This window comes from Rhinopithecus bieti, unplaced genomic scaffold (genome assembly GCF_001698545.2).
Source record: "Rhinopithecus bieti isolate Rb0 unplaced genomic scaffold, ASM169854v2 scaffold_19285, whole genome shotgun sequence".
NCBI lineage: Eukaryota > Metazoa > Chordata > Mammalia > Primates > Cercopithecidae > Rhinopithecus > Rhinopithecus bieti.
The window spans coordinates 198,905-225,302 of record NW_016809495.1 but is presented as its reverse complement, the minus strand read 5'-3'; the positions used below and the strand labels follow the sequence as shown (position 1 = coordinate 225,302).

The 26,398-nt window shown below is 33.5% G+C and overlaps 1 protein-coding gene across 1 annotated transcript in view; it reads right to left on the bottom strand.

Moving 5' to 3' along the window:
- The window catches only part of MDGA2 (MAM domain containing glycosylphosphatidylinositol anchor 2), a 391,758-nt gene that overhangs the window by 220,957 nt on the left and 144,403 nt on the right, over positions 1 to 26,398 (bottom strand). The window contains exon 5 of the mRNA XM_017889604.1: positions 15,029 to 15,358. Within this exon, the coding sequence (XP_017745093.1) occupies positions 15,029 to 15,358 (330 nt within the window). The remainder of the gene's footprint in view (positions 1 to 15,028; positions 15,359 to 26,398) is intronic.

Genomic DNA, 26,398 nt, shown 5'->3' with positions numbered 1-26,398 from the left:
CTCACATGTGGAAAACTATTTTTTTTTCTGAAACGTGAACAGGAGCAAGATATTTCAACTTGTTAAAGAATTATGTCAAAATTGTAGTAAGCAACAAATATACATTAGATTGAGAATGTTGGAGGGAATAGGGACTCTATAAAAGAAACACTGGATTTTTTTGCTATAACAAGAAAGTGGGGCCAGGCACAGTGGTTCACACCTGTCATCCCAGCACTTTGGGAGGCCAAGGTGGGTGAAGTCAGGAGTTTGAGACCAGTCTGGCCAACATGGAGAAACCCTGCCTCTACTAAAAATACAAAAATTAGCCGGGCATGGTGGCAGGCGCCTGTAATCACAGCTACTTGGGAGGCTGAGGCAGGAGAATGACTTGAACCTGGGAGGTGGATGTTGCAATGAGCCGAGATTGCACACCAGCCGGCAAGAGTAAGACTTCATCAAAAAAAAAAAAAAAAAAAGGTAAATAAAAGAAAGGGGGGTATGATAGGATGCAAAACATCAAGTAAAGTGATAAGATTTACTAAGAAATGACTAGGTCATTCGATGAAGAACTAGTAACCCACAATCATTTCTGAGAACTAGAAACCAATTCCTCAAATTAACTTTCTTAATCAAGTTTTAGTTCATGTTTATTATTTTTTCAAATAATGCAGAGTAAATCTGGAAAACTATAGTTATTTATATATAAGCAGGCGATAAAGAATTTTAGCCTTAAAAGTTGGATACTGCACTCTAAACAGTTTATTATACAAACCACAAATAATAGACAAGAGGATCTTATAGCTAAAAAGCCAACTAAGATTCCCAAATTCCTACCGTTCTTATATTCCATAATATATTTGCATCCTTGCCTACTTGCTCTTAGAAATGGTGCCACCATTTATCCAAATACACTTTTATACATTTATACAAATGTATTATTCTTTAAATTAATAGCAAGCACTCTGAGAGTAACAAAAGCAGAGCCACATATGTTACAATTTATACCCAATGTTAGAGATAATACCAATTTATTTTAATATACATTTTTTATTCCCTTGAATCAACAAATATGCCTAGGACTAGGGGCAAGACTGATAAATTTGGTTATTCATTATCTTCAATTACACTATGTATTATGAAAACATATATTTATATTTCACAAGAACTACACTTCACAAGAAGTAAGACTTCTTGTAGCTGATAGTTGCTAACAATTATTTCCAAATTAAAGGATTCTTTTTAATAAACACGGAGAGTTTGGAAGACTTGTAAATTTACAAGATTAGAAATTTGACTTGGGCTCAGGTTATAATCCACATACTAGCTATGTAACCTTGGCAAAGGGATGTCTTAATTTTAGTTTTCTTGTCTGCAAATTAAGCTGATGAAAAGAATTTAATGAGTAATGATAAAATGGCACAATGCTCATGAAAGTGTCCTCTAAACACTTTGAATTTTGTAATATACTTGTAAAGAGCAAGACTCAGGTCTGGCTGCCTAGATTCAGTTCCTAGCTCTATCACCTACTAGCTGGGTGACCTTGGGAAAGTTGGCTAGTTTGCACCTTTCAGTTTACTTAAAGTGAGCATAATCGTACCTACTTCACATTTTTTAATACTCATAACCTCTTAAGCCAAGGTATGTCATATAGTAAACACTCAATATATTAATATGTTAGTTATTATGTTTTCTTATCACTGTACTTTGTGTAGTATCAATAACCATACTTCATTATTATGCATACATTTCTATATAGAGGGCATAGATTTTGTTTTATTCATACTTATGATGTCTCAAGTACTGAGCATAGGTACTTACATGGTCAAACAAAGGTTTATACAATTCAAATATATAAATATATTTATACCTATATAAATACATTTTATTGCTATTGTCTGTTGTCCAGGAGACACATACGCATTTTAGATGAGGATACTATTTGAAGAAAATGACATTTTAGAAAAGACAGGAATAAACCTTTTCTAATCTGAATAGTCAGACACATTCCCCCAAAGCCATCCAAGGAAAGAAGATTGCATTTGTCTCCCATTAGACATAATAATTTGATCTATATGTTTGGTTATTATAACAAAATGGCACATAATACAGATATCTCAGCTCTCATTCTATTTCTCTGAAATAATGAGTTTTGGACATCTCTATATACATCTACACCTCCTTTACAAGGATAACAAAATGTCAGTGCTGTCCATTTTTACAAAGGTCAAGGTGTTGCCATGAAAACCAGGGACTAGTAAGGTATCAGGAGCTGTCTGATCATGTTAATTATGTTATTGCTTTCTGGTGGATAAAGGAATTCTACATTAAAAGGAAGATAAGCTATAAATTATACATTAAAGGCATTTTATAAAAGCATTGAAAAAGAAAGATGCTTTAAAGTAATTCACAATTTATTTTACTTTCTGGAGCAACTGTTGCTCACAGTGGTAAACTCTTCAATGCAGAATGGCCAGAAAAAATCAATTTTTTATTACTTTTGCAATAAAAAGGCCATTTGTCTCCTTGTAGAACCCACGTGACATTGTTAGCTCTCTTATAAATGATCACTCTGGACAATGCCTGTTTTACAAATTCCCTAATTACACCACTGATTGTATACCACTGAATATGCCTTATCCTGTGGAAATAGACACTACTGCCACCTTAATAAACATTTTGACATAAAACGAAGCTGGCTGTCTCATCCTTTGTCAAGAGCAAAATGAAACAACCAGTGAACACAATGTTCCATCAACGGATCAGGGTCACATGTTCTTTAGAGCAAATGAGGTTTAATTAACAGATAACTGGTTAATTAACAGATAACAGATAACTGGTTAATTAACAAAGGAGTGTCTTCTTATAGCTGCATGAAGGCCTTATTAACAAATATTCTACTGAAGCATGATTGCATTTTACAAACCATTCTGCTAGTCTGTAGAAGTATATAGAATTCTACAATAAACTTATCGACCTGATTTTAAAACCACATAAAAACTTATATAATGTGATTGATTGGAATGACAGATAACTCATTCTGCGCTAATATGTGAGTGTGAAGAGTTTAAAACAATTTTTAAATATGGTTTTATGCTGCATTTTATTCCCAAGAAAGGACATTTCTGTTTAAATGTCAACTATATCTATTTTGTTTGCAAGTATTATTTAGATAGCCTTGGTAAAAGTGGACTACTTATGTTTCATTTGCAGTGGACTGTCATTCATGCTAAACGCATTTTAGACATAGACATTTCAACTGCTTTTCATTTTATTATTTCTACTTCCCATATTTAAATTATCAGCATACAGATACAATTCTTCCTTGATATTCACAGGACATGGAGATGGAGGTGGGGGGAGGTATTGGTTTCAGACCACATCAGATACCAAAATCTGTAGATTTTCAAGCCCTTTATATAAAATGGTAAAGTATTTGCATATAACCTATCTCATCTTCCCACACATGTTAAATAATCTCTAGAGTAGTTATATTTAATACAATGTAAATGCTATTTAATAGCTGTACTATATTGGTTTTTATTTGTATAATTTTATTGTTGTATTTTAATTGTTTTCTTCTGAATACTTTTTAATAATTTTGACTTTTATTTTAGACTCAAGGGGTACATATGCAGTTTTGTTACATGGGTATATTGCGTGATGCTGACCTTTGGGGTAGGAATGATCCCATCACACAGTGAGCACAGTTCAAGACTGATTGAATTGATGGATGTAGAAACCCTATATACGGACAGCCGACTGTATTTCATTTCATATTCTGCATAGAATCTTTTCAAAAGTGCAGTGACAGTCTTCTCATTTCACACATTTTTGGTCTAGTCATTATTGCTGACAGACCATCTATAAAATTTGGGAAATTCTGATTTCTTTACCCATCATATACTTGGAGAGGAGTCCACTGTTCTCAACTCTTTCCCTCCCCTGCAAATCATTGCTCTGTAACCTTTTCTAAAGCTTTTGGTCCTGATCCTCAGCATCCTCTTGGGCTAAATTACACCCAACAGGATTTGCCAGGCTCCAATTCCTTAGTCAAATAGGTCAGAAGGCAGACACAATGTGATTTGAAGTTTCTAAAATGGATTCCCTCATCAAAAATACATTTCTCACAGTGTATCTCCAGAGCCTAAAATCTCATTACTTGATAATCTTGTGCCCCATGATCAACAGAATATGTCATCACATGATCCAACTAGAACGTTACCTGAATCACCTCTAGAATATTGCAACACCTGTCTACAACGACCATTTCTTGTGTGTTCTGTGTAAAGAACCCAGGTTCTTCAGCCAGAACTGACCTATGTTCAACACTTTATGTCACTACTTAGTAATTGTGATGTCGATAAAAGGCCTATGCTTTCTACAGCTTAAGCTTCTCATGTGTAAAATGAATATAATCACAAAATCTGCTTAAATGGTGTCCTGAGAAGTCAATGAAATACCAACTGTAAAGTGTTTAACCTAGCAACCAGAATGTAATAAGCACTCCAAACACCTTAGTTTGTCTGTCTATTTGTAACTTACTTTGAAACACTTCAGCATATGGCAACACTTTGTATCTTAAATTTGGTTTTGTATCTTAAATTTGGTTTTGACACGTGTGTTTCACAAAACTGCATGCTTACAATTTATGCATTTTTCTGTATTTCTGTTATATACTGCAATAAGGGTTGAAAAAATAATTCACCATAAACAATGTGATCTTCATTGTGTTAATATTATGCTACTCATGTGTATACACTCCAGTTGCAGTTAGATAGCAATTTAGAAACTCAAACCATGGGTCCACTATTTTCAGGCAGCTGGGAGAAGACAAGTATCATCTTGAGCTGAACTAGAGAAATTTTAATGTAGCATGATGTTGAATATGTTCTTCTGTGGTGAAATAAATACTATTAAAGATACTTGCATTGGTTAGAATAAGTAAGATCTCTCCCAACTTTTGCGAGTGGGATATGGGACTAGCAAGCAGAGCCTAACATCCTAACACTCTTTGGAGTGGCATCCTTGGAATATGGCTCTGATAATCTTGTGCCCCATGATCAACAGAATATGTCATCACATGATCCAACTAGAACGTTACCTGAATCACCTCTAGAATATTGTAACACCTGTCTATAACGACCATTTCTTGCAAGGCCTTTATCAAAGGGGTATGACTGAATATTTGAATTGCCTGAGATAATAAAGGGAAATATTCATTTAATCTAAGATTTTAATGCATACTGCAAGCTTTCATACTGGATTTGAAATCTGAGATTTCAAGCTCAAGTCAGGATAAAGCTTTAGGAAGTGAACATAGTATCTATACTTCTGGACTCTATTTCCTTCTCTATAAAATGAAAGGCATTAGGTCATCAATAAGCCCTCAGTATTTTAAGTCTGTGCTAACAATTAAGACATGTAGGGATCTTTTAAAATCGTTTTATGAAACAAATGTGTGGGGACCTGTCCCAATAATCCTTTATTTTCTTTTTAAATTAAGAATAGATATTTAGAACACACCACATATTCCATAAAGGCACCACCAAAACCCAAATTCAAGATTTTCTACATTTTTCTAGTCCCTTTTCCAAATCTCACTGATATCTAACAATGTTGAATGAAAAATAATCAAAAGATTATGAAAATTAATTAGGTTCTTTTAAAACTGAAAAGATATTTATTGGCAAGCAGATTTGAAGGGAGAAGTTCTTTGCACTAATCATAGTTCTAGTTTCTATTTGGAACCCTTGAAAGAAAGAGCTTTAAGACATTCCAAACTGTAAAATGAAACTTAAACACATCACATACAAATTAAATCACTTTAGGAACTGTTCTCTCTGTTGCTAGGAGGTCTAGAGTTCTAGAGCTTTCACTACCACATGGAAGAAAATGGTGATGAAACTGTTAGCTTGTGGATCCAATCATCATAAATATTTCTATTTAATTTTCTTTTTGCCAGTTGTGAATGGTAGGTTAGTAGTGTCATGTGTGATCATAAAAATCTGAAGTGTGATCATAACTACATTAGTAGTGAACATACCATTTCCTATATACCTCTATCTTCTCCTCTAATAAAAGACTTCAGGGTTGGTCTTGGTATTACAGCCTTAAAATAGTATGCTGTAACGTACATTCCATTGTTAACTATAAATCTAGTGGAGGCATTTATTCTTTATCAGTGAATGGAGATAATTGTCACAAGTGTTTCTTTATCTCTAATACATTACTCACTGTTATCATTTTAAATGCCAATTTTGAAGCTAAAATATTATTTTCAGTCCTCATTGGATTGGAGAATTTTATATCCAGTCGTTCAAAATTCAGATAGTTTCTATGTTCCCATTGCTTGCATTAGAAAATAATGAAGGGCATAGGAAGCACATATTGAGTATACTTCCTTATTTCTCATTGATCTGCTCTTATTTTCATATCACCTGAGAATTTGAAAAAGTATTTAATTTTATCAAATGAAGAAAGTCCCCAACACCTCGGACAGTAATTAGACAAAAGCAAATTAACCACTGTTAAACAATAAGTTGTAAAGTCAAACCTTTGTTCTGATATTTGGGGAAAATATTGGAGTATTTTCAGATGATAATTGGAGGGAAATTATGAATCCAATGTTCTTTCCATAGTAATACAGATTCAATTTTATGTGAAAAATTCTAATAGAAAAACATGTTTAATGTTTACTGAACGATTACAGGAAATAATAGAATACTCCCCATTTTTATATTTATGTCCCTCAAAATATCAATAATATAATATTGATATAACTTATGCTTCTCAAAACAACTTGCAACTAACAATGTTTTAAATAATCCCTTTCACTCCTTTAAATGGTCTTCTTGAAAAGAGGATTCATATAATTGTCACCTTCTACGAGTGTCTATAATGCTACCTGTGGCTTTTTGAAGAAGATGCCACATAATCTGAAGATGTATGTTCTTCATACCAAAATACTCTATTTAAACTCTGATGACCTCTTATCTTGACCTTCCCATTTTCCCCTCTCCTCTTTTCCTCTTATTCCTCTGTCTCATTCTGTCTCTTTCATACTCCCTCACTCTTTCCATATTCAATCCTTTCACTTAAATGAAAATAAGGGCTCACTTCCATTATCAAAATCTATGCATCAATATTATGGTTTCTGGGACAAATACAATCATTCACATTTATTTTCATGCAGATGAAGAAGTACTAAAGGCTATGAAGATGCTCTAAATACGAAAAGCTTTCCACTGCATGAATTTTTTTTTTTGAGATGGAGTCTCGTTCTGTCATCCAGACTGGAGTGCAGTGGCACAATCTCGGCTGACTGCAAGCTCCACCTCCCAGGTTCACGCCATTCTCCTGCCTCAGCCTCCCGAGTATCTGGGACTACAGGCGCCCACCACCACGCCCGGCTGATTTTTTGTATTTTTAGTAGAGACGAGGTTTCACCGTGTTAGCCAGGATGGTCTCGATCTCCTGACCTCGTGATCCACCCGTCTCGGCCTCCCAAAGTGCTGGGATTACAGGCATGAGCCACCGCACCCAGCCGATATTCTTTTTTTACTCAAATTAGAGAGCTTATTTTCCTTGATTTCCATTGATCAGTCTTCTCATTTGCTTCATGGTTTCTTCTTTTTGCTGTCATCTCCATGGACAGTAATAGCTTTGCTTCTTATTCTCTTCTTGCGTGAGACCATCTGTTTCAAATTAATACAATCACTTGTGAAGTCTGTTTTAGTTCTGACCTTTTCCTGATCATCAGAACTGATTTTCTAATTGCTCACCAGAAGCATGAAGATGTTTCACTATCCCTTCAGCTACAACTAATCTCAAACCACTTTGTTCTCTCAAACCTTCTCACAGACATAAATCCTTTATGTGACATTACTGTATTCTAAATGACGGAGGCATAACATTTTGGGATCATATTAGCAAAACAACATACTTAAAAGGAATGGAAGAATTCATCTAAGCCAATGGCTTTCAACTATGAGTAGTAAATACTACTAGTGTGTATGTATGTGTATATATATGTGTATATATATATATGTTTGTGTGAGTATACACACACACACACACACACATATGGCTGAGAATCAGAATCCTTTGTCCAAATATAATCTTACATAGAAGTTCTATGTATACAAGAGAAACATATTTTACTCTGATTGAAGTTGGAAAGGGAAGAAATGAGTAAAATTCTCTGCTCCCTTCTCTCTGCAGTTCAGTAGCACTTGCAAATACTCCAAATTGCCATTAAAACACTATTTGGAAATCAGTTCTCCAGCTGATCCCATTGTTCTATAGATGAAAAGTTTTGAGGCCCAGCCAGACCAAAGTCATAAAGCTACTAGGAGGTAAATTTGGGCCTGGACTCTGCACTGCATTAGTCTGCCTGATGTCAATCAGGCTCTTTCTTAAATTGACTTAAGAACATTGGTCATTGACTTAACTATCCCTTTATGAGAGGTTGTGAGGACTACCCAGCACCTTATCTGATTCCTATCTATCCATTCAGCTGAATAAGTGGTACCTTTCACACACAATCTGCAGAATTTTTTCTTATGCTCCCTTTATTCATTCTGTTTCCTCAAGCTCTGTCTTGTAAATATTTCAAACCCGTGGTGGAGAGATAAGAAATCTAACATGCAAAGAGGTTAACTGACTTCTCAGATGTTGTTCCTGAGTCTCAAAGCTTTTTTTGTTAGCTAAGCTTTCTGTATCTTTTTTTCTTACCTAGCCACTATTCATAAAATATTGCTTGTCCCCATTGTCCAATTTTTTTTTTTCTTTTCTTTCTTTTTTTTCTCAACAGCTCTCACTCTGTCACCCAGGCAATTTTTCTAATAAGAGTGTTTTGCCTTTCTCTGTTACATTATCTCCAAATAATTCACTGAATACTCTGTCACGATGCAAAGGTAGTCTCACTGTTTGGGAAACAGGAAAAGCTGTCTTTGTCAGATTGATTGTTAAGCCTTAAGAATGTCGTTTGAAACTCTCTTTTATTTCTCCACCATCATTTCTCTAATTGTCTCTTTTCTGAACTCTGAAGATTCACCAACTGAATAGGCCCCCAAAGCACAAATCAGATCATATTGCTGCCCTGATAAATACTTTGGTCATTCTTGATTGTGTGAATGTGAGCTAGTAAGATCTAATGAGATTCATTTCCTTCTAAGATCTAGTGCCTTATTCTTAATCCAGCTCAGATGCTACCTGCTCTATGGAACTCTTGCTGACCAGATTCAATAACATTATTCTGTGTGCTCCCATATAATTTCTGTAGTTTATTAAAGTAAATGCTAGATTATATCTGTTAATAAGATTTTGCCTCAATCTTACAAAATTTATTAATGTTTGTATGGAAAAGTAGCAGTTATATGTGAGTTTAATTATTTTAGTAAGCCCATGAGGTTCAGCTTTGTAATTATTTTCTTTCTGAATTAATAGGTATCAAAAGTGTAGGTTTGAGGTCAATGCATTATAGCCTGTGGGCAAAATACAGCTACCACTTGTTTTTGTAAATAAAGTATTATTAGAACACAGCTGTGCCCATTCATTTATTGCCTATGGCAGCTTGCCCATTATCATAGCAGAGTGGAATAGTTGTGACGGAAACCATATGGCCTGAAAAGCTGAAAATATTTACTATCCAGCCCTTTACAAAATGTTTGCCAGCCTCTGATGTCCATCATTAATTCAGAGGTCATAGATTGTACTTCACAATTTTGGATACAAGGAAAGAAATTGTTTCTCTGTTCAGTAACTCAGATGCTAATTACATAACTTTTGATTTCAGGGTAGCTTCCTCTGATCAAAGGTTTGTCAGGGTATTTTATGTGATAGTCTTAGGACTTCTACTTACATAAAATGACCTATACCTTAATATAGCCATTCTATAGAACTTCAGTGTTAATCAGCAGAATTTCATGAGTTTCTATTTCTCCTTAACTGGGAAAAGGACAAGGAAGCAAATCCAATTAAGTGGACTTAGTAATTTTTTTTCTGTTGCCCTCCTGTTTACTAACTATTCTTCTTTCTTGTGTACTGTAGTCCTGTCCTGTGTTATCAACAACTGCCATTTTGCAGATGTGAATACTTGTACAGACACTGGTTAAATAAAATAATTATAGTAACTAGATGGGTGGCAGCAAACTAAAATTTTGAACAGATCTTCTCAGTTGGTCACCACTATGCACCTATGCCTATGCTTTAGCTTCTTGTTTAAACCTCTAAATTTGGATCCACTTTCTGCCTATAAAATGTCCATGTGCTCTAACAAGGTAGAAAAAAAAATAATCAGAATGTGTTTGAGTCTTCTGCTATATTTGTCCACCAGATGTCTCATCATGGGAATTCCACAGATCAGCATCTTCACTGTTTAGGTTTTCAAGGCATGATGCAGATGCTTCTGAGTTTACTATAAACCTACAAGTTTGTCAAGTCATGCGAAGAAATAAATGCAAGCTAATGAGCATCCAAGGACTCTACCATGGAATAATACTGTAAGAAGCAATGAGATATTTTGCAACAATGCCTCTGAAAATTAAGTCTACTGCTGTATAACAATTACTTTTTTGCAAATGTGTGACAATCAAGTGACAATAATTAAGAATTTAACTTTCGTCAAAATTTTAGGCTAAAATTCACATGTATTTTTCAGCAAATATGTGAAGTTTTTTTTATTTTATAAAATCGAATTATAGCCATTAAAGTTTCAGTATATTTAATTTTAATTGAAACATTTATAACAATTTTAAGTTACCTACAGTCTAGCCAGATAAAATATAGTTTCAGTAATAAAAAAACTATAAAGTTGTGATAAACCAATATAATTTGCTTATATTCCTATCAGTGAATATCAGTCCTACAGTAAAAACAATAATTATCACTTTAATATTCTTGAGACTTTCTTCATCCTATATATTCTGCCAAATATATCCTCCTTCCATTGTCACTAGCACAATGCTACTTTTGTCAACATTTATCTCAAATGTCATTTCTCTGTGAAAGTTTCTTATATTCACATGAACAAAAAATTCACAATTTCTACAGAAGTCCGAACAAGCTTTAAGCACAGTATGCAACCACTACATATTGCCTAGTTTCTATGTAATCTGTCTTGACGATTTAGATTTTAAGCTCCTTAAGGGCAAGGCCCATTTGTACTATCACCATATAACACAGAGTGTGTATGTAGCAGTAATATAGGAAAGAAATCTAAGGGAAACACTCATTTTAAATAAAAAAAATACTCCCAATGAAACAATGTGCATGTTTAAAGAATCAGGAGGAAAAAGGTATCCAATATTCAATTAATGTGAAAGACAACCTATAATCGTACATATCATAGTTTTTATCATTCAATCAAATTCAAACTCCAAAATACATGAGGCCTCTCTTCTCTCTTCTTTCCTTTTGTTTCTCTCCCCTCCCCTCCCATCCTCTCCCCTCCCTTCTTCTCTCCTCTCCAATCTGCCTTGCCTTGCCTTGCCCTGCCATACCTTGCCCTGCCCTGCCCTGCCCTGCCCTGCTTTGCCTTGCTTTGCTTTTGTGAGACAGAGTCTTGGTCTGTCAACCAGGCTGAAGTGAAATGGTGCCATGGTAGCCCAATGCAGCCTCAAACTTCTGGCCTCAAGGAGTCCTCCTGAGTCAGCCTCCCACAGTGCTGGGATTACAGGTGTGAGCCACCATGCCTGGCCCTAAACTAGTTGTCTTTGAAAATCAAAACACTATGTTTCAAGGATATGAATAATCCTGTAAATTAGAATTTACTTCCCTGAAATATTTTGTATTTCAATTTTAAAAGTCATCAAAAACATATGTTGAAATGTGGCTCTGTCATTTAAGAAAATGATTTTCTGTCTTTGGTAAAATGCCTTGTGGTACCTCAGCCTCTACTTTAAAATATCATTATATGTCTCTTAAAACATAGTAACACTCAAATTGAATGATGAAGAATTAAAGAGAGAGGAAAAAGAAACAACACAGTAACAATTGAGATTCGATGTAAGATTTTATATGCTCGGAAATGTTCAAAATGTTTTAAAATGCCACCCTAAAATGCCTTATATTTAACATAAAGAAATGCTTAGCACACAGGTAAGCTACTGACCATTTGGTCAATGCTCGATTTCTTATGATAGAAATACTAGCAAAACCAAAAATCTAACACATCACCACATATATATTTATGTCTTACATCATTGTTTCCTTTTCTTTGACTCACTCACCCCATTTGTGCGAATTTCCTCAGTATCCTCCAGGGTTCATAAAATTGATATAATCCAAGATTTCCTTTCATGCTATAGCTTATTCATTTTCACTGTTCAAACTATATACTAGAATACATCTATTTTCATATTAAAGCACTTCAGTCTTCAATAGTATTGGGATAAAAATCATTTTAATGATGTCAGTTGAATCATACAATCTCAGATTTCTAGAACTTTATATGCATTCTAGTATTCTACTCTATTGTAAGCAAATTGGAACATCAAAAGTCAGTTTTGGCTTGAAGACAGAATATGTAATTGTCTTCAGTAACTCATTCTTTAGGTTAGGCATCATCTTCTCTAGGCCTTCTATCACAATACAATCTCCTGATCCATCTAGACTCAAGAGTCTGCCATCTGTGTAGCCACATTAAGAAGAGCCCCAAATTTGCCTTAATGCTCTGATGTTGCCATAGTGAATTTATTAATTTTTGAACAAGGGGTAGGTATTTTTATTTTCACTGGACACTACTAATTGAGAAACTGCTCCTGTCTTTGGGAGTGATAAAACATTAAGTCACTATAAATTTATCTGTCAAAAAACTTTAAGTCAGTAAGGAATTACAACAAGGGTAGTAAGAGGAACAGTAAATGTCTATATTACAGAGACAATGGGAGGAAAGAAAACCTAAAATGAAAGGCGTATGCATAAATTAGTCATTTTCTTAGTTAATAATTATCTATTTAGTACCTTCTATGTGCCATGTATTGTTTTGGCTATTGAGATTATCTCCATGATTGATGCATACAAAATCTCAGACTTCGTGGAGCTTCCACTCTATGGAATCCACAGATAGAGCTTCCACTCTATCTGTAGTAAGTGGGGGCTTTCCAGGGGTAGTGTTTTGGAAGAAGACAATATATTTCTTTTATCTCCAATAGTGCTACCTTTGGTAGCCAGGCAAATTAATGATAGTTAAGAAAATTTAATGATTACAACCAATCTCTTATTACTAATCTTGAATTTTCTTTAAAGGATTATTGGACATTTCACAAATCAATGTTGGTCATCTTTACTATTTTGTCACATATAACACATAGTTTCAAACAGGCCATATAACTAGTATATTCAAAAATAAATGTTAGGGCTCGTTTTGTGAGCCCTATATATAATGCTGCTTTCTTCTCTCCATTCTGTGCTCCATCATTTGTCTAAGTTTAATGGTATATAAACTGTGCTCCCATCAAAGGAGTTCTTTTAGATAAAAGCATTGATTCTTTGGATCTGAGCTTTGTGTCACTGGTTCTGCAAAGGAAACAAGAAAAAAAAAAAAAAAAAAAAAAACAAAAACCCAACCAAAAAAAACAATGGTTTTGATTAAATGTAGAACATTTCTAGAAACTATCCCTCAGAAAATGAGGACAAATTATCCTCGATCTACAAAATTGCTCTTACTCTCTTACAGGAAATATCATATTGGAATGTCATATAGTACAGTGTACAGTGTCACCTAGCACACTGAGGTGAAGAATCGATGGATATATGTTGATTGAATGAATACATAAACAAGTAATAACTGACTGTGTGTATCAACAGTTTTCCCTTAGAGATCCTAAAAGAATCCCTCTCTTAGTGCTAGCACCAATGTTTAAATGTCAGTTAAATTAAAAAAAAAAAAAAAAAGTTGTGTTTTTTTTTTTGTCTCTAGCTTTTTTTTTAAGCTAGAAAAGAAATAATGTCCAAACACAAGTAATTTTCATCACCCTAATTTCCTTTTGTTTTAGTTATAGATGAAAGAAATTAAATATCTTTTAGGAACAAAGCACAATTGTGCAAAGTTAGCACACTTTTGTCAGCCTGAATCATAAGCTTCTATTCTTAAGAAGTAAAATCAATCCAGTGTTCACTGCAATTTGGAACCATGAGAAGGCACAAAATTATAGGTGAATACCTCAATGTACAAGATACAAAATGCTGCCTGATCATGTGTCTACTACATTTGTCTCTATGTTTTCAACACATATTATTTATCTTGAATGATGTAAAAATCTTCCATTAAAATTCAATTTGGTAACAAGTTGGCAAAACAAATACAGCTACTTTGGAACTCTGGATGTGCGCTGATTGTGCCTCAGAGAATCACAGGGCTTTAAAGCATCTGAATGAACCCTCCTCCAACCAATCCCTGTAATTTTCCTTGTCAACAGATGTACATTTAATCAAGAAAAAACTAATAACATGTTTTCGTTTTTAACTTTAAAAGAAAGAATTTCACTCCAATATATTTTCGTCCTTAACTATTTTCATTATGAACAGATTTCACCACATGATTCTGCAAAAAAAAATCACATCTGACTACAACTTTAACATACCAATTTTTGTTAGTGTAGGGTACATTTCTTACATATTTTGCATCTGAACAGTCTTAAATTATCTCAGTATTTTCTTCTTAGCACTATGTATTTATGCTTTCTTTAAAATGTCTGAAAATTGTCTTAACTCTAGACATTTGCTGTTTAACTTTATTAATATAATTTTAGATTCTTCAGAGTATTTTGATGAAATACTAGTATTATTAGAAGCCTATATCTATCTTAGGTCAATGCTATTAGTTTTATTTGGATAATTTCTGTAAAATCTCATGTAAATCCAAATCAAAACAGATGAAAACGGTATTTCAGAACCTAGTATTCATTGAGCATTCAGAACATTATAATTTTGTTTTAGGAAATGTAAAAGGGAAAAAATATTTTAACTAAAAACTACTTTATCTGCTAAACTTCAGTTATTCTAAATGTGAACATCTTTTACATCATAAATATATGCCTCTTACCTGTGCTGCTGGATATATTAACATCGATACTGATATCAGATATTCCTCCTCCCTTCAGAGATGCTACACATGTGTACGTCCCAAAATCCGTGAATTTTAAATCAATGATGTCCAAGTTTGTTGTTCCTGGAGAGACATCAGGATCAGTCTGTGTAATGACCATCCGCTCAGAACTTCTTAATGGACGACCATTTTTAAACCAACTAAATGTTAGCTCCTCAGAAGGAACAGCTTCTACTTGGCAAGATATTTTCACCTCACGGCCAATCTGGATGTTGTCATCTTTGTGATAAGGATCTGGTGTGATCCAAAATCGTCCTTTTTTTAATGCTACAACATAAAAATTCCATAAGGAGTTAGTGTTACTTTCATAATTTTAAGGATTCATTCACTCTAGATAATCATCTCTGAGTTGAAATAAAGTAAAACCAAACAAAGTGTACATATATTTCTTGGTTATAGCCAAGTAGTGTGCATATCAGTAGACCTCATTTAGGTAATCCAGAAATAATCTTAAAAAATCTAAGTCAATTAAAGACTGTGAACACTGATTTTTATAAATTTGGTAATATTTTCCAGTGATATCAAAAGTAATGCCTTAGGTCTATGTGCAATTATACTTAAATATTGACATTTAATTTTGAACAAATGGCAGATTCTATGTAGTCATAGGGTATTAAAATTAAAAATAAGAATATGGGTCTCATTTAATCTAATTATTTCCCTATGTCATTACTTAATTATTGTATAATTTTCCAAACAACTCAAATATTACACAAAGGACATATGAACATTCTCCTAAGTTGTATCTACATGTTGACCAACACTAGTTTGGTAACATTTGAGTCCATTCACATTCATGAAACATTTTCATATATTGAAATAATCTGAACTGAAAAAAAAAAACCTGGGACAAAAGCATTTTCAAAACATTTTCTATGAACTTTTCTATTCTACCACACACAGATGTTTCCAGTTAAAACAGTTTGTTGGCTCTCTAATGCAGATGACCAAAAGAACCTCTCCAAAGATAGCTTAGAAAACAGGTTTGTATGCTAACAGAAGTCTTTTCTAGGTCTAAATGCAGTGCTGTTTTCACAAGAGATCAGTAGTAATGACTACCAGAAGGCTGCCAAGGGAGCATCTATAGGCTTTCTAGTAAGGGCCTGAACTTTGAATGATACCACAGTACTCAATATGGAAAAGTATTTTCTCTCTTTTGTGATAGTGATTCTCTTATGCACACATTTTTCCTTTTTTTCATCATCTTCCCCATTTCCCTCTCCTTTAACATGACTATTCCCACATGACAAAATGTAGCATAAACAGTGAAACACAATTATCAGGATAAAATATTGGTCATTCACTTTTACCATTAAGCCCAAATATGTAATGATATTGTCAAAAACGCCATTAATTTAGTGGACCTGCAGACACTAGAAGGCTGCTAACAGCATTCTGGATAGCCCCTCTTTAGTTTAACCACATTTTGTCGTTAGTCCAATAAAACCAGTGAGAACTATGAAAATCTATAAAATCATGCAGAATGAACTAGAGATGAATATACTTTTAAATCTGAAAAACTTTTCTAGGTTTTAAAACTCTTTAGCCTCAAATATTTTCATGTGCTTTCTTGTTGGCATCTTAATAAGAAGATACAAATAGATATCAAAAACAATGTTTGTATCTTTCTTTTTCATTTGTTTGAAGGGCTCCTTCTCAAGACTAGCCACTAAGCTGGGTTCTGACTACAGGACATGAATGAAATAGACATAACCATGGCCCTCATGTATTGCAGCTTGCAGATTCATAGATTAGAGGCCAACTTATTCACACAACACTTACGATACTTATGTCTAGAGAAACCACAGACACATATAGTGATGAAATGTTTTATATGCCTGAAGAAGTTTCAATCTCAGAGGACAGTCTCTCTAAATTATTGTTTAGAAAATGCACTAAGCTTTAATCTTAATGAAAACATGAGAAGACAAATACTTAAATCACATTCTCATACTGTCATTTGCTACATTTTTTCATAATAAAATGCAACTTATGTATCTTATTTACCCCTAACCATATCTTTATCAGTAAGTTGCTCTAGGATGAAATTAGGATACATTTTGGTATTCTGTTACCTAGAATCATATATTTATATTTTCACAGGCACTGAAGTATGACTTTGCATTGTATTAGGGAAGGGAAATGTGATGAAAACGTCCATATCTGGCTGCTATATTTGGTATATAATAATTGTGCTCATACAATGCCAATGTAATGGAAGTTTTACAGTACAAAGCAAATCATATGAGTAAAAATATATTTTCTTTTAAAAACAGATGTAAAATTTAATATGTCAGGAGCATTTACTTTTATTAACACCGTAACACTTAAAGGAGAGTTTCCTCTCATTTGCTAAGAATTTTCTTTATCCTATTTTTAAAGAAATTTTAAAGTCATATTTTGAAAGTTTTACTATTGCATATATTAATTTATTAATAACTATATGATTAATATCAGGGTTCATATGGGATACCTTTTAGAATAGTTTTCACTACAAAGATATATGTTGGTTGCATAAGTAAACACACACAAAACTGAGATGTTTAAGCGGTTGTCATTTATTTACTATGCAGCTATTGTTTTCTAGTTCTGTGCTCTGCATAGTGACATATTAAAGTGACATTGAGAGAACTGTAAACTTACCAAATTAGATTTAAAATACTAAACAACTCAAAAAACACTGATAAAAATATGAAATAAATATCTGTATTATGTGTTATAGAATATAACAACTTTAAAACCCAAAGTAAAAATATTAGAGATTATAAACCCATAATCAATTAATACCTAAGATCATATATAATATACAATTATACAAATTAATAAAAAGCAATATAATCAAGCATGCTTTTTAGAATGAACTCACAGCAAAAAACATTGGTTAATCTTAGTATCAGATAATTCTATGATTTGGCCTAAGTCTTAGTCTATTGTACTAGTCTTCCAAATGACACAGAATCTAAAGTGAAAAAGAGAAACAAGTCTGCTAAGTGAGTTCAAGTTAAGAAATATCAGAATAACTAACATAGATTATTTAATAGATAGTCATTTCTCTGTTTATGTTGTCCCTCTAACAAAATAATGTAACTGATTTTGCATACAAAAAAGAAATGTTCAGACAAAAGATGTGTGTATGTACTCACATATAGTAACAAAGGACAGAGAAATTTTGTTTTCTTACTAAGTTCAGAAAACTAAGAGCATAGCTTTGTAAACTAGGTCTGGGTACATTGAGAACTTGCAACCTAATTCCAGTTTTTCATGTCTACGTAGTCCAAGATGGGCAATCTAATTTTATGGATCAAGCACATCATTTATAAAAATAGAAGGTGATAGAGTTAGGATCCCTTAGAGACACATTGTGAGAAATAGCTTATTAACAATTGTGCTTGAGTTTTGAAAATATAGAGTGTTTAATGTAGTTAATCAACTGGGCAGCAGGATCCTTCGTTTACAATTAAACACTCTCTTTTTCAGTAAACAATTTATAGTAGTTCATGTAATGTTAATTTAAAGTCATTTCCTGCTACCAGTTAAGATTTCAAACTTTTAAAATCAATCTGTGATTAGTACTGGAGTATAATAGAGATCCAATAGACTTAACGAGACTCTATAGAACTAAAGAAATTCTATGGAAAAAGGATCGGAGAAATCCCTTTCCCCAGATGCAATTTCTCAGTCTGAATATTGAAAATCCCCTAACATCAGCCTGAGAGAACATTAGATTTGGCTTAATGTATCATAAATCGTGATGGATGAACCTTAAAAGGTACTTGTTTAGTCTGGCAGTGCATGTAAAAGACCGGCATCAAGTTGAACCTCTGTTCTGGATAATCAGTTTGGAAACACTGCAATGTAACTATAGCCTCCCTTTTTTTAATATTGTGAATTGAATGCAGGCTTGGCCTACATTCATTTTTTAGCAGTTTACTTGCAAGGACATTCTAATTGCACTTACTGAAATCCTTCTTCTTCGGGCTATACAGATGTGCTCTGTAAATGGAGTGAAACCCATGTACTGACACAGAGGCTACTCACTGTAAAAATTTGGGTAGGGTTTGTTGCTGACCTTCCCTAGAAATGAGAGTCCATGCCTGTGAACATGAATGTCAATGGTTCAATGGAAGACTTCAGTTATGTAAAACTAGATTACATCTTGAACTTATGCTTGAAAGAGGGAACACTGCCTTCAGAGAAGTCTAGGCTTGTGGCTTCCACAAAGAGGAGGCTGAGAGATTGTATCTTGACTGTAGTTGTAGATTTAAAATTATAACATACACTGTTTTGTTGGTCAAATGTTCCATGAAGTATGCAATATATAGTAATTCAATAATAAACTAAAATTTATTGACAGAACAAAAAAAGACAACAGTCTTATACTTTAATGTGAAAAATGTCTCTTTGAAGATAATAAATATGAGGTGTCAGCTTTTAAGCTTCCGTTAAGTATCTATTTCAGAAGAATGATAAGATACAGAGTGACCACTGATCACCATTTCAGGTTGATAAATTGCTGAAAAGAGTGTCTTAATCGATTATGTTTTATAATCAGGTTTTAGGATTCTGGACAATCTGAAGAACTGACAAAACCTTGTTGAGATCTGGATATAGAAACCATTAATAGTGTAATCAGATAAATAAAAATCAATTTCCTATTTATTTATTCTTTGTTGAAGAAAATAAAAATATCTATATGTGAAAGATGAAGTATTTTCCTGACCCACCGAATGCTAATTAAATAAGCAGTTGGAAATAGGTTACATCAGCAAAGCAACTTAAAAGATAGTAAATGATACTACGTATAATCTGTCCTACTATAACTAGCAACCTATCTTTCTCCTCAATAGGACTGTGAACACCTGGGGTTGGAGTGGGTACACCTTACTCTTCTTCATTGCCCCCAAATCCTGAATATGGTGCTTTGTTACAGTTGGCACTCAATATACTTTATTGAATTTAATTATAATTGACATTTCAAAGCATTGACTTTATAGATGCCAACAGTATGATAAGTTCCTGTTAATTTTGATTTTGTGTCGCAGTCGTGTGTTCTGAGATGCATCTGGGGAAATAGAATAGGAAAAAGAACAGATTTGATGTCCTCAAGGATTCAGCGATTTTGTTGTATGAACAGAATAACACTTGATGAACAAACAGCATCAACATGGGAATATATGTGAGGAAGAGAATTCTGTACACAACACAAGAAACCTCATTCTAGCACATCCACTGACTAGTTAGCTATGTATATGGGACATCAACTATCGAACAACTCTCTTTGTAAAGGAGGATTTCATCCAAAAGGGCTTGTTTATATGCTTCAGATAATAATCATTTCTGAGCAAATATGGATAATTACTCAACTGATAATCAGTTGATAGTCTGAGGAAAGATGGAAGAAGGAAAAAAAACTGACATCTAAGCAGATTTACGTTGTCTGAAATAGTATTTGCCTAAATCTGTTTCAGAAAAAGGTTAATAGAGGTTACATTAAAACAAAGTGTAGGCCAGGTGTGGTGGCTCATGCCTGCAATTTGGGAGGCTGAGGTGGGCAGAGCACCTGAGGTCAGGAGTTCAAGACCAGTCTGTCCAACACAGTGAAACCCCATCTCTACTAAAAATTACAAAAAATTAGCCAGGCATGGTGATGGGCACCTATAATCCCAGCTACTTGGGAGGCTGAGGAAGGAGAATCTCTTGAACCTAGGAGCTGGAGGTTGCAGTGAGCCGAGATCACACCACTGTACTCCAGCCTGGATGACAAGAGCAAAATTCCATCACACACACACACACACACACACACACACACAAACAAACAAACAAAAAACCAAAGTGTAACAAAGTTTGGAGATTGACTATATGAATAGAAGTTTGCATTTTTCTCAAACTTTTCAGCGCTTTGAACATGCTAACATGCACATTGTCACATTATTAGAGAGGCGATTGCATCTACCAAGGGACCCTTTATTTATGGAACATCTCTTTGAGGACTAGCATCCCAGAGAATAAAGTTTGGGAAACAATGACCTAAGAAAATCTATCAGTCAAAGAGAATCAGTGAAAAGACACTAAAATTAGATTCCATTCTTAATATTGTAGGCATTTCCCTTATGAACATCACGAAATACTCAACAAGGTGTGACTCTCTAGTGAAAATAATATTTATTATTTAAAAAGCTAAAGGGCTTGGGAATGATCTTAATTTTTTAAGTTAATAAGTAATGGTACATTGAAGTTATAAAAATATATTTCAGAGTCATCTAATAAACTCACCTACACTAAGGGCCGCATGCCTTTTTCTTTCTAACCAACAATTTAGAAAACAAAATTAACTTATCAATTTGTTGCTGTCTCTGAAATGTACATTTTGCAATATGCAAACAGCATTAAAAAGAAGTTAAATGCATCAGCTTTTGTACAACTGCAAGCACTGGTGTCAAAAAGACTTAATCTTTCTCATTTGCTTGAAGAAATAATAATTTGAGTTAATTTATTTATATCTTACATTATTATAAAAAGTATATGCAGTGTTAGTCTTAAAAGTATTAAAGCTTCTAGAAAATGGATATGAGCAGAAAGGTCTTTTAAATTTTTTTTCTCTGATATGCTATTAAGTATTCTTATACTCACTTTTCTGTTTCTAACAACTCCAATTGCCAATCTAGTCTGAATGGAAGTTCATTAATAATGCAAGAACAAAAATACATTACACCCTTTCCTGAAAGTGGTTTGACATAGCACCCCTGATCATCAAAATGTAGAATCAGATGATGAAATGAATTTGGGTTCTATTTAATTATAAAGTATCAAGGCTTTATTTATTTTGTGAATTTACTCAAAGCTAATTAGTACAGTTAATCATTTAAATTGTTTAAGCATAGTATGGTTGAATTGAAAATGTCTTTTGAATATCCTTTCTCAATAGAACATCAGCAGGTAAGCATTTTGGGTAAGAATTAAAGAAAGAAAGGACGTTTTAGGCAGGCACAAATTATGCTTTTTGGGGTAAATTCTTAAGAAGGGAGAAAAAGTGAACTAAAATAATAACAACATTATTATCATTATTATTTTGCCATTCCTAGCCCTATTTTGCCATTTTAACCCTATTTTAAGTAGGGAAAAAATATATATATTGCTGATAAATTACCAAAATGTCTATACTGGTGTCATAAATAAAAATCTTTTACATGTGGTTACCATGTAAATGGTATTTGAATTAGCATGATACCTTAGCACCAGTTATTTGAATAGAAGATTATCACTTTGCTGGTCCTATAATGTTAAAAATTAGTGGGTATTTTGAGCTCACTTTTCTATGAAATTTAATAATACTTTTCACTATGAGAAATGAGAATGTGTTCAGGTATATTATATTTTTTATTAGTTGTCAAAGACCTAGGACTAGAAACAGCCATCAGATGAACGGCAGCTGAGAAAGACTGGTACAAAATATAATTCATTTGAAATCCTTCTGAAAATAGTACATCCTTAATATTTATGAACTGATCATGTAGTAGTGAAAATTAGATGAGATAATGAGACTAACTTAATCTAAAATCTTTCATTACCTTTCTTGAGCTTTTTTATTTTCTGTCTCATAAGCAGTGCCCTTTCCCTTTCCAAAGTGATTCTGCCCCTCTGCCAACCTCTCTCATGGTACCCTGAGGCCCTACATTCAGTTGGCCACTTCTTTTGAAATATCAGTATCTCCTCTTCCATACTGTATTCCCTCAGACTGGAAACTTGTTTAGGTCACATATAAACTTAAAACACTTCTCTTAACCCCAATAATCCCTCAAACCATTTGTGGCATATTGCTTGATAAAATGGTGACATACCAGTTGCACTCACTCACTAGGATACGTTATGCGCTGGGTTTCACTGGTGCTACTCTGGCAGTGAGGGCTCAAAGATTAGCAATGATCTCCTAATCAATTAATCCAATATTTTCTAGTTCCCATTCATGTTTGTATTATTCACACTTTCCACTTCTTGTCACTTTACATTATTGGCTCTTCTTTCTTGAACACCTCTTTTATACTGGCCTCTATAACTGGTAGGATATAACATTTAAGAAAATAAATTAATGGAATGTTCTAATTCACATCACAATTGTCATAAGAGTCTCCCTTGCTCACTTGAGTTCTGTCATTTGAACAGTTCATTTCAGTTTTATCACTTGAACAGTTCTAACAATAGAAAACAAATTAGTGAACTGTTCTCACATCACAATTGTCACGACATTCTCCCAGTTCTATCATTTGAACAGCAGTTGTAAAGTCAGGCTTGTTGAGAAAGGTAGGATTTTTCTAAATTATTTTGCCATAATTGGAAGCCATGGAGTTTTTCCTTGATGTTCTCTCTTTCCTTTTGCTGCCCATGTTAGAACATGAGATAGTTGTTTGTTTGTTTTGTTTCTTGAGCTGTAGAATATTGCAACCAGATTTGTGCATATTTCAATTTAAAAGAAAAATGTGTTAAAATCATTTTAATATATGTTTTCATTTTAACACTACAAAGCAAATAAAATAACTTAGATATATTGAATGACTAAATGAGAAATATCTTTAATTACTAAGAATTTTTTATATAAATTATCTTAATTACCTTATCTGATAAGAAGATGAAAATGAATACTATTGACCTGGTCCATCTAAACATTCCCCTTATTTTAACTAAACTTTAGATAGATTTATTTCTTTTTCTTTTTTGGGAGGGGTGGGGTGGGGTTATCCATCCCTTCAAGTATTTATCCTTTGTGTTACAATTCAATTATACTCTTTGTTATTTTTAAATGTATAATTAAATAATTATAATTGACTCTAGTCCTCCTGTTGTGCTATCAAATACTAAGTCATATTCATTCTTTCTAACTATTTTTTTATACCCATTAACCATGCTCATCTTCCTCCCCCCAACCCCCGCCACCACCACTCTCCTTCCCAGGCTCCAGTAATCATCCTTCTCTTCTGTTACATAGATTTATTTTTTACTATAGGCCCCTGGTCCTCATTTTCACAGAGCATTTACGCTAGAAAACTTGAAAATTTAGAGAAATTGTAAATTCTTCCTCTGCTCCATCGATTTGTAAATAATCTGAAACTCAAAAATGTTTTTTCTCAAGTATCTGGGAGTCACCCCTTTGAAATACAATCATCATCTTTGAAGTCTCTGAGACATTGCCCCTATCTCCCATTCTCTGAGGAGGGTAAGAGCTTAACTTTGAAATGTGAAAAGAGACAAATAGCAAAGACAGATGTCTTAATCACATTGACCAACCTCTCCCATAAAGTCTTTCAGTACTTTTTTTTTTTTTTTTTTTACATAGTCTCGTCCTGTCACCCACGCTGGAGTGCAGTGGTGTGATCTCGGCTCACTGCAACCTCTGCCTCCTGGGTTCAAGTGATTCTCCTGCCTCAGCTTCCTGAGTAGCTGAGACTACAGGCATATGCCACCAAGCCTAGCTAATTTTTGTATTTTTTTTGGTAGAGACTGGGTTTCACCATGTTGGCCAGGCTAATCTCAAACTCCTGACCTCAAGTGATCCACCTGCCTTGGCCTCCCAAAGTGCTGGGATTACAGTTGTGAACCACCGCACCCAGCCTATTCCAGTACTTTCTATTAGTTCACGCAGGATTTAAAAATCCTCCTGCTTTTATTTCACCTGAGTTGAGTTAAATATCTCTCCCCCATTGGAATGGTTTTAAATATTACTTGTTATTTTAACAAGCGTCCAGTGTAATTTTTCTTTTACAACATTAAATTTAATCATGTGCATTTTTAAAATAAACGAAAATAGGATCAGTCTAGGAAATTCGTTGCTACAAAATTTCAAATGTCAAAGAAATACTTATGGTTACAACACACACACATACACACATACACACACATACACACACACACCCCAGTATGTTGCTCAAAGATGCAATGTTTTATAAGCACAAGAGTATTTGAGAGTTAAAGATGTTAATTTAATCCCTTTATAAAGCTATCTTCTCCAATGTGGTAAGCTCTATTTAATCTTTAATGCCCTGCAGGTATAGAGTTTCTGATAATAAACCACAAAACAAAGATCTGAATGTGTTGGTTAATTAAAAGATGGCAGGACTGCAGAGGCATGAAGAGACTCAAAATTAAATACATTTAATATGTTATATGTATTATAAATAGAAATGTATAACCTTTCCTTTTTGAAGAAGAATACCCTACCTTTCTTCAGATGTGTTTAAAGCATATTTTAAAAATACTTACTATAGTGTGTGTGGATTTTTTTTTCTTTTAATGAGAAAATTCTATCAAATAAGCAAATAAGATAGGTCAAAATGATGGTGGTATACTTTTTCATTCTGTACAATTGTTAGTTGAGCCACAAATTGGCTTTACTCTTTACAGGAAGAAAGACAAAGAGGGAAATACTAATTTCACAATTCACAGTATCTGGGACTTAAAATACTCTAATTCCTCAAATAAACAACAAACAAAAATTATTATTCCTGTTTCAGAGATCTGAATTGAATTTATTTTCTGCACCTGCATAAAGAAGACATGCAACAAGTAGCATTTTTACCCACTTCTTTATAGTAATCATAACAATGAAATTCACAATCCTAGTTGTCAATCTATACCTCAAGGTGAGCTAACTACTGTAACTTTATACAGGAACCAAATGAGTATGTTATCACCGTATAGTTGTTCAGGCTCAATTTAAGGAAAACTCCAAAGACATTGTCTGGGTAAATATTAAACAAGAGTGAATACAAGTATATGTTCGATGAAAATGACCTAGGAAGGTTGTTGGTTGTTGTTGTTTGGGAGGAGGTTTTGCAGATATTAAATGTTACGGATACATGAAAATATATTTATTAATAGTTAACTGATAAGAAATAAGAGTTACATATTCTTGGAAAGGAGAAAAGACAAACTAGGACCTAGACGCTGTAGTGACATAGATAGAAGAATACATGTGGAGGGAGACAATATAGAAAGCTTATATTGTACCTATACACAGTAAAAATACAATTTTTTCAGTGCAAAAACTGTGAGCATCTCAAGAAAATATTTTGCATTCAATTGTTTGCATTTCTTAGAGACTTGTTGGACATGAGTCAGTCTAATGTTAAGACACATTTAACAGAAACAATGACTATTATGTTGGAGGAGTTGGTCTAAACTCATTCTTAAAGAAAAATGAGTTGATGGTAAGACCAGTAATCCACTAAAGTTTTCTCTACTTTTTTTTTTTTTTTTGAAATTTAAAATTCTTTATTTTTTTATTTATTTTTTATTATACTTTAAGTTCTAGGGTAC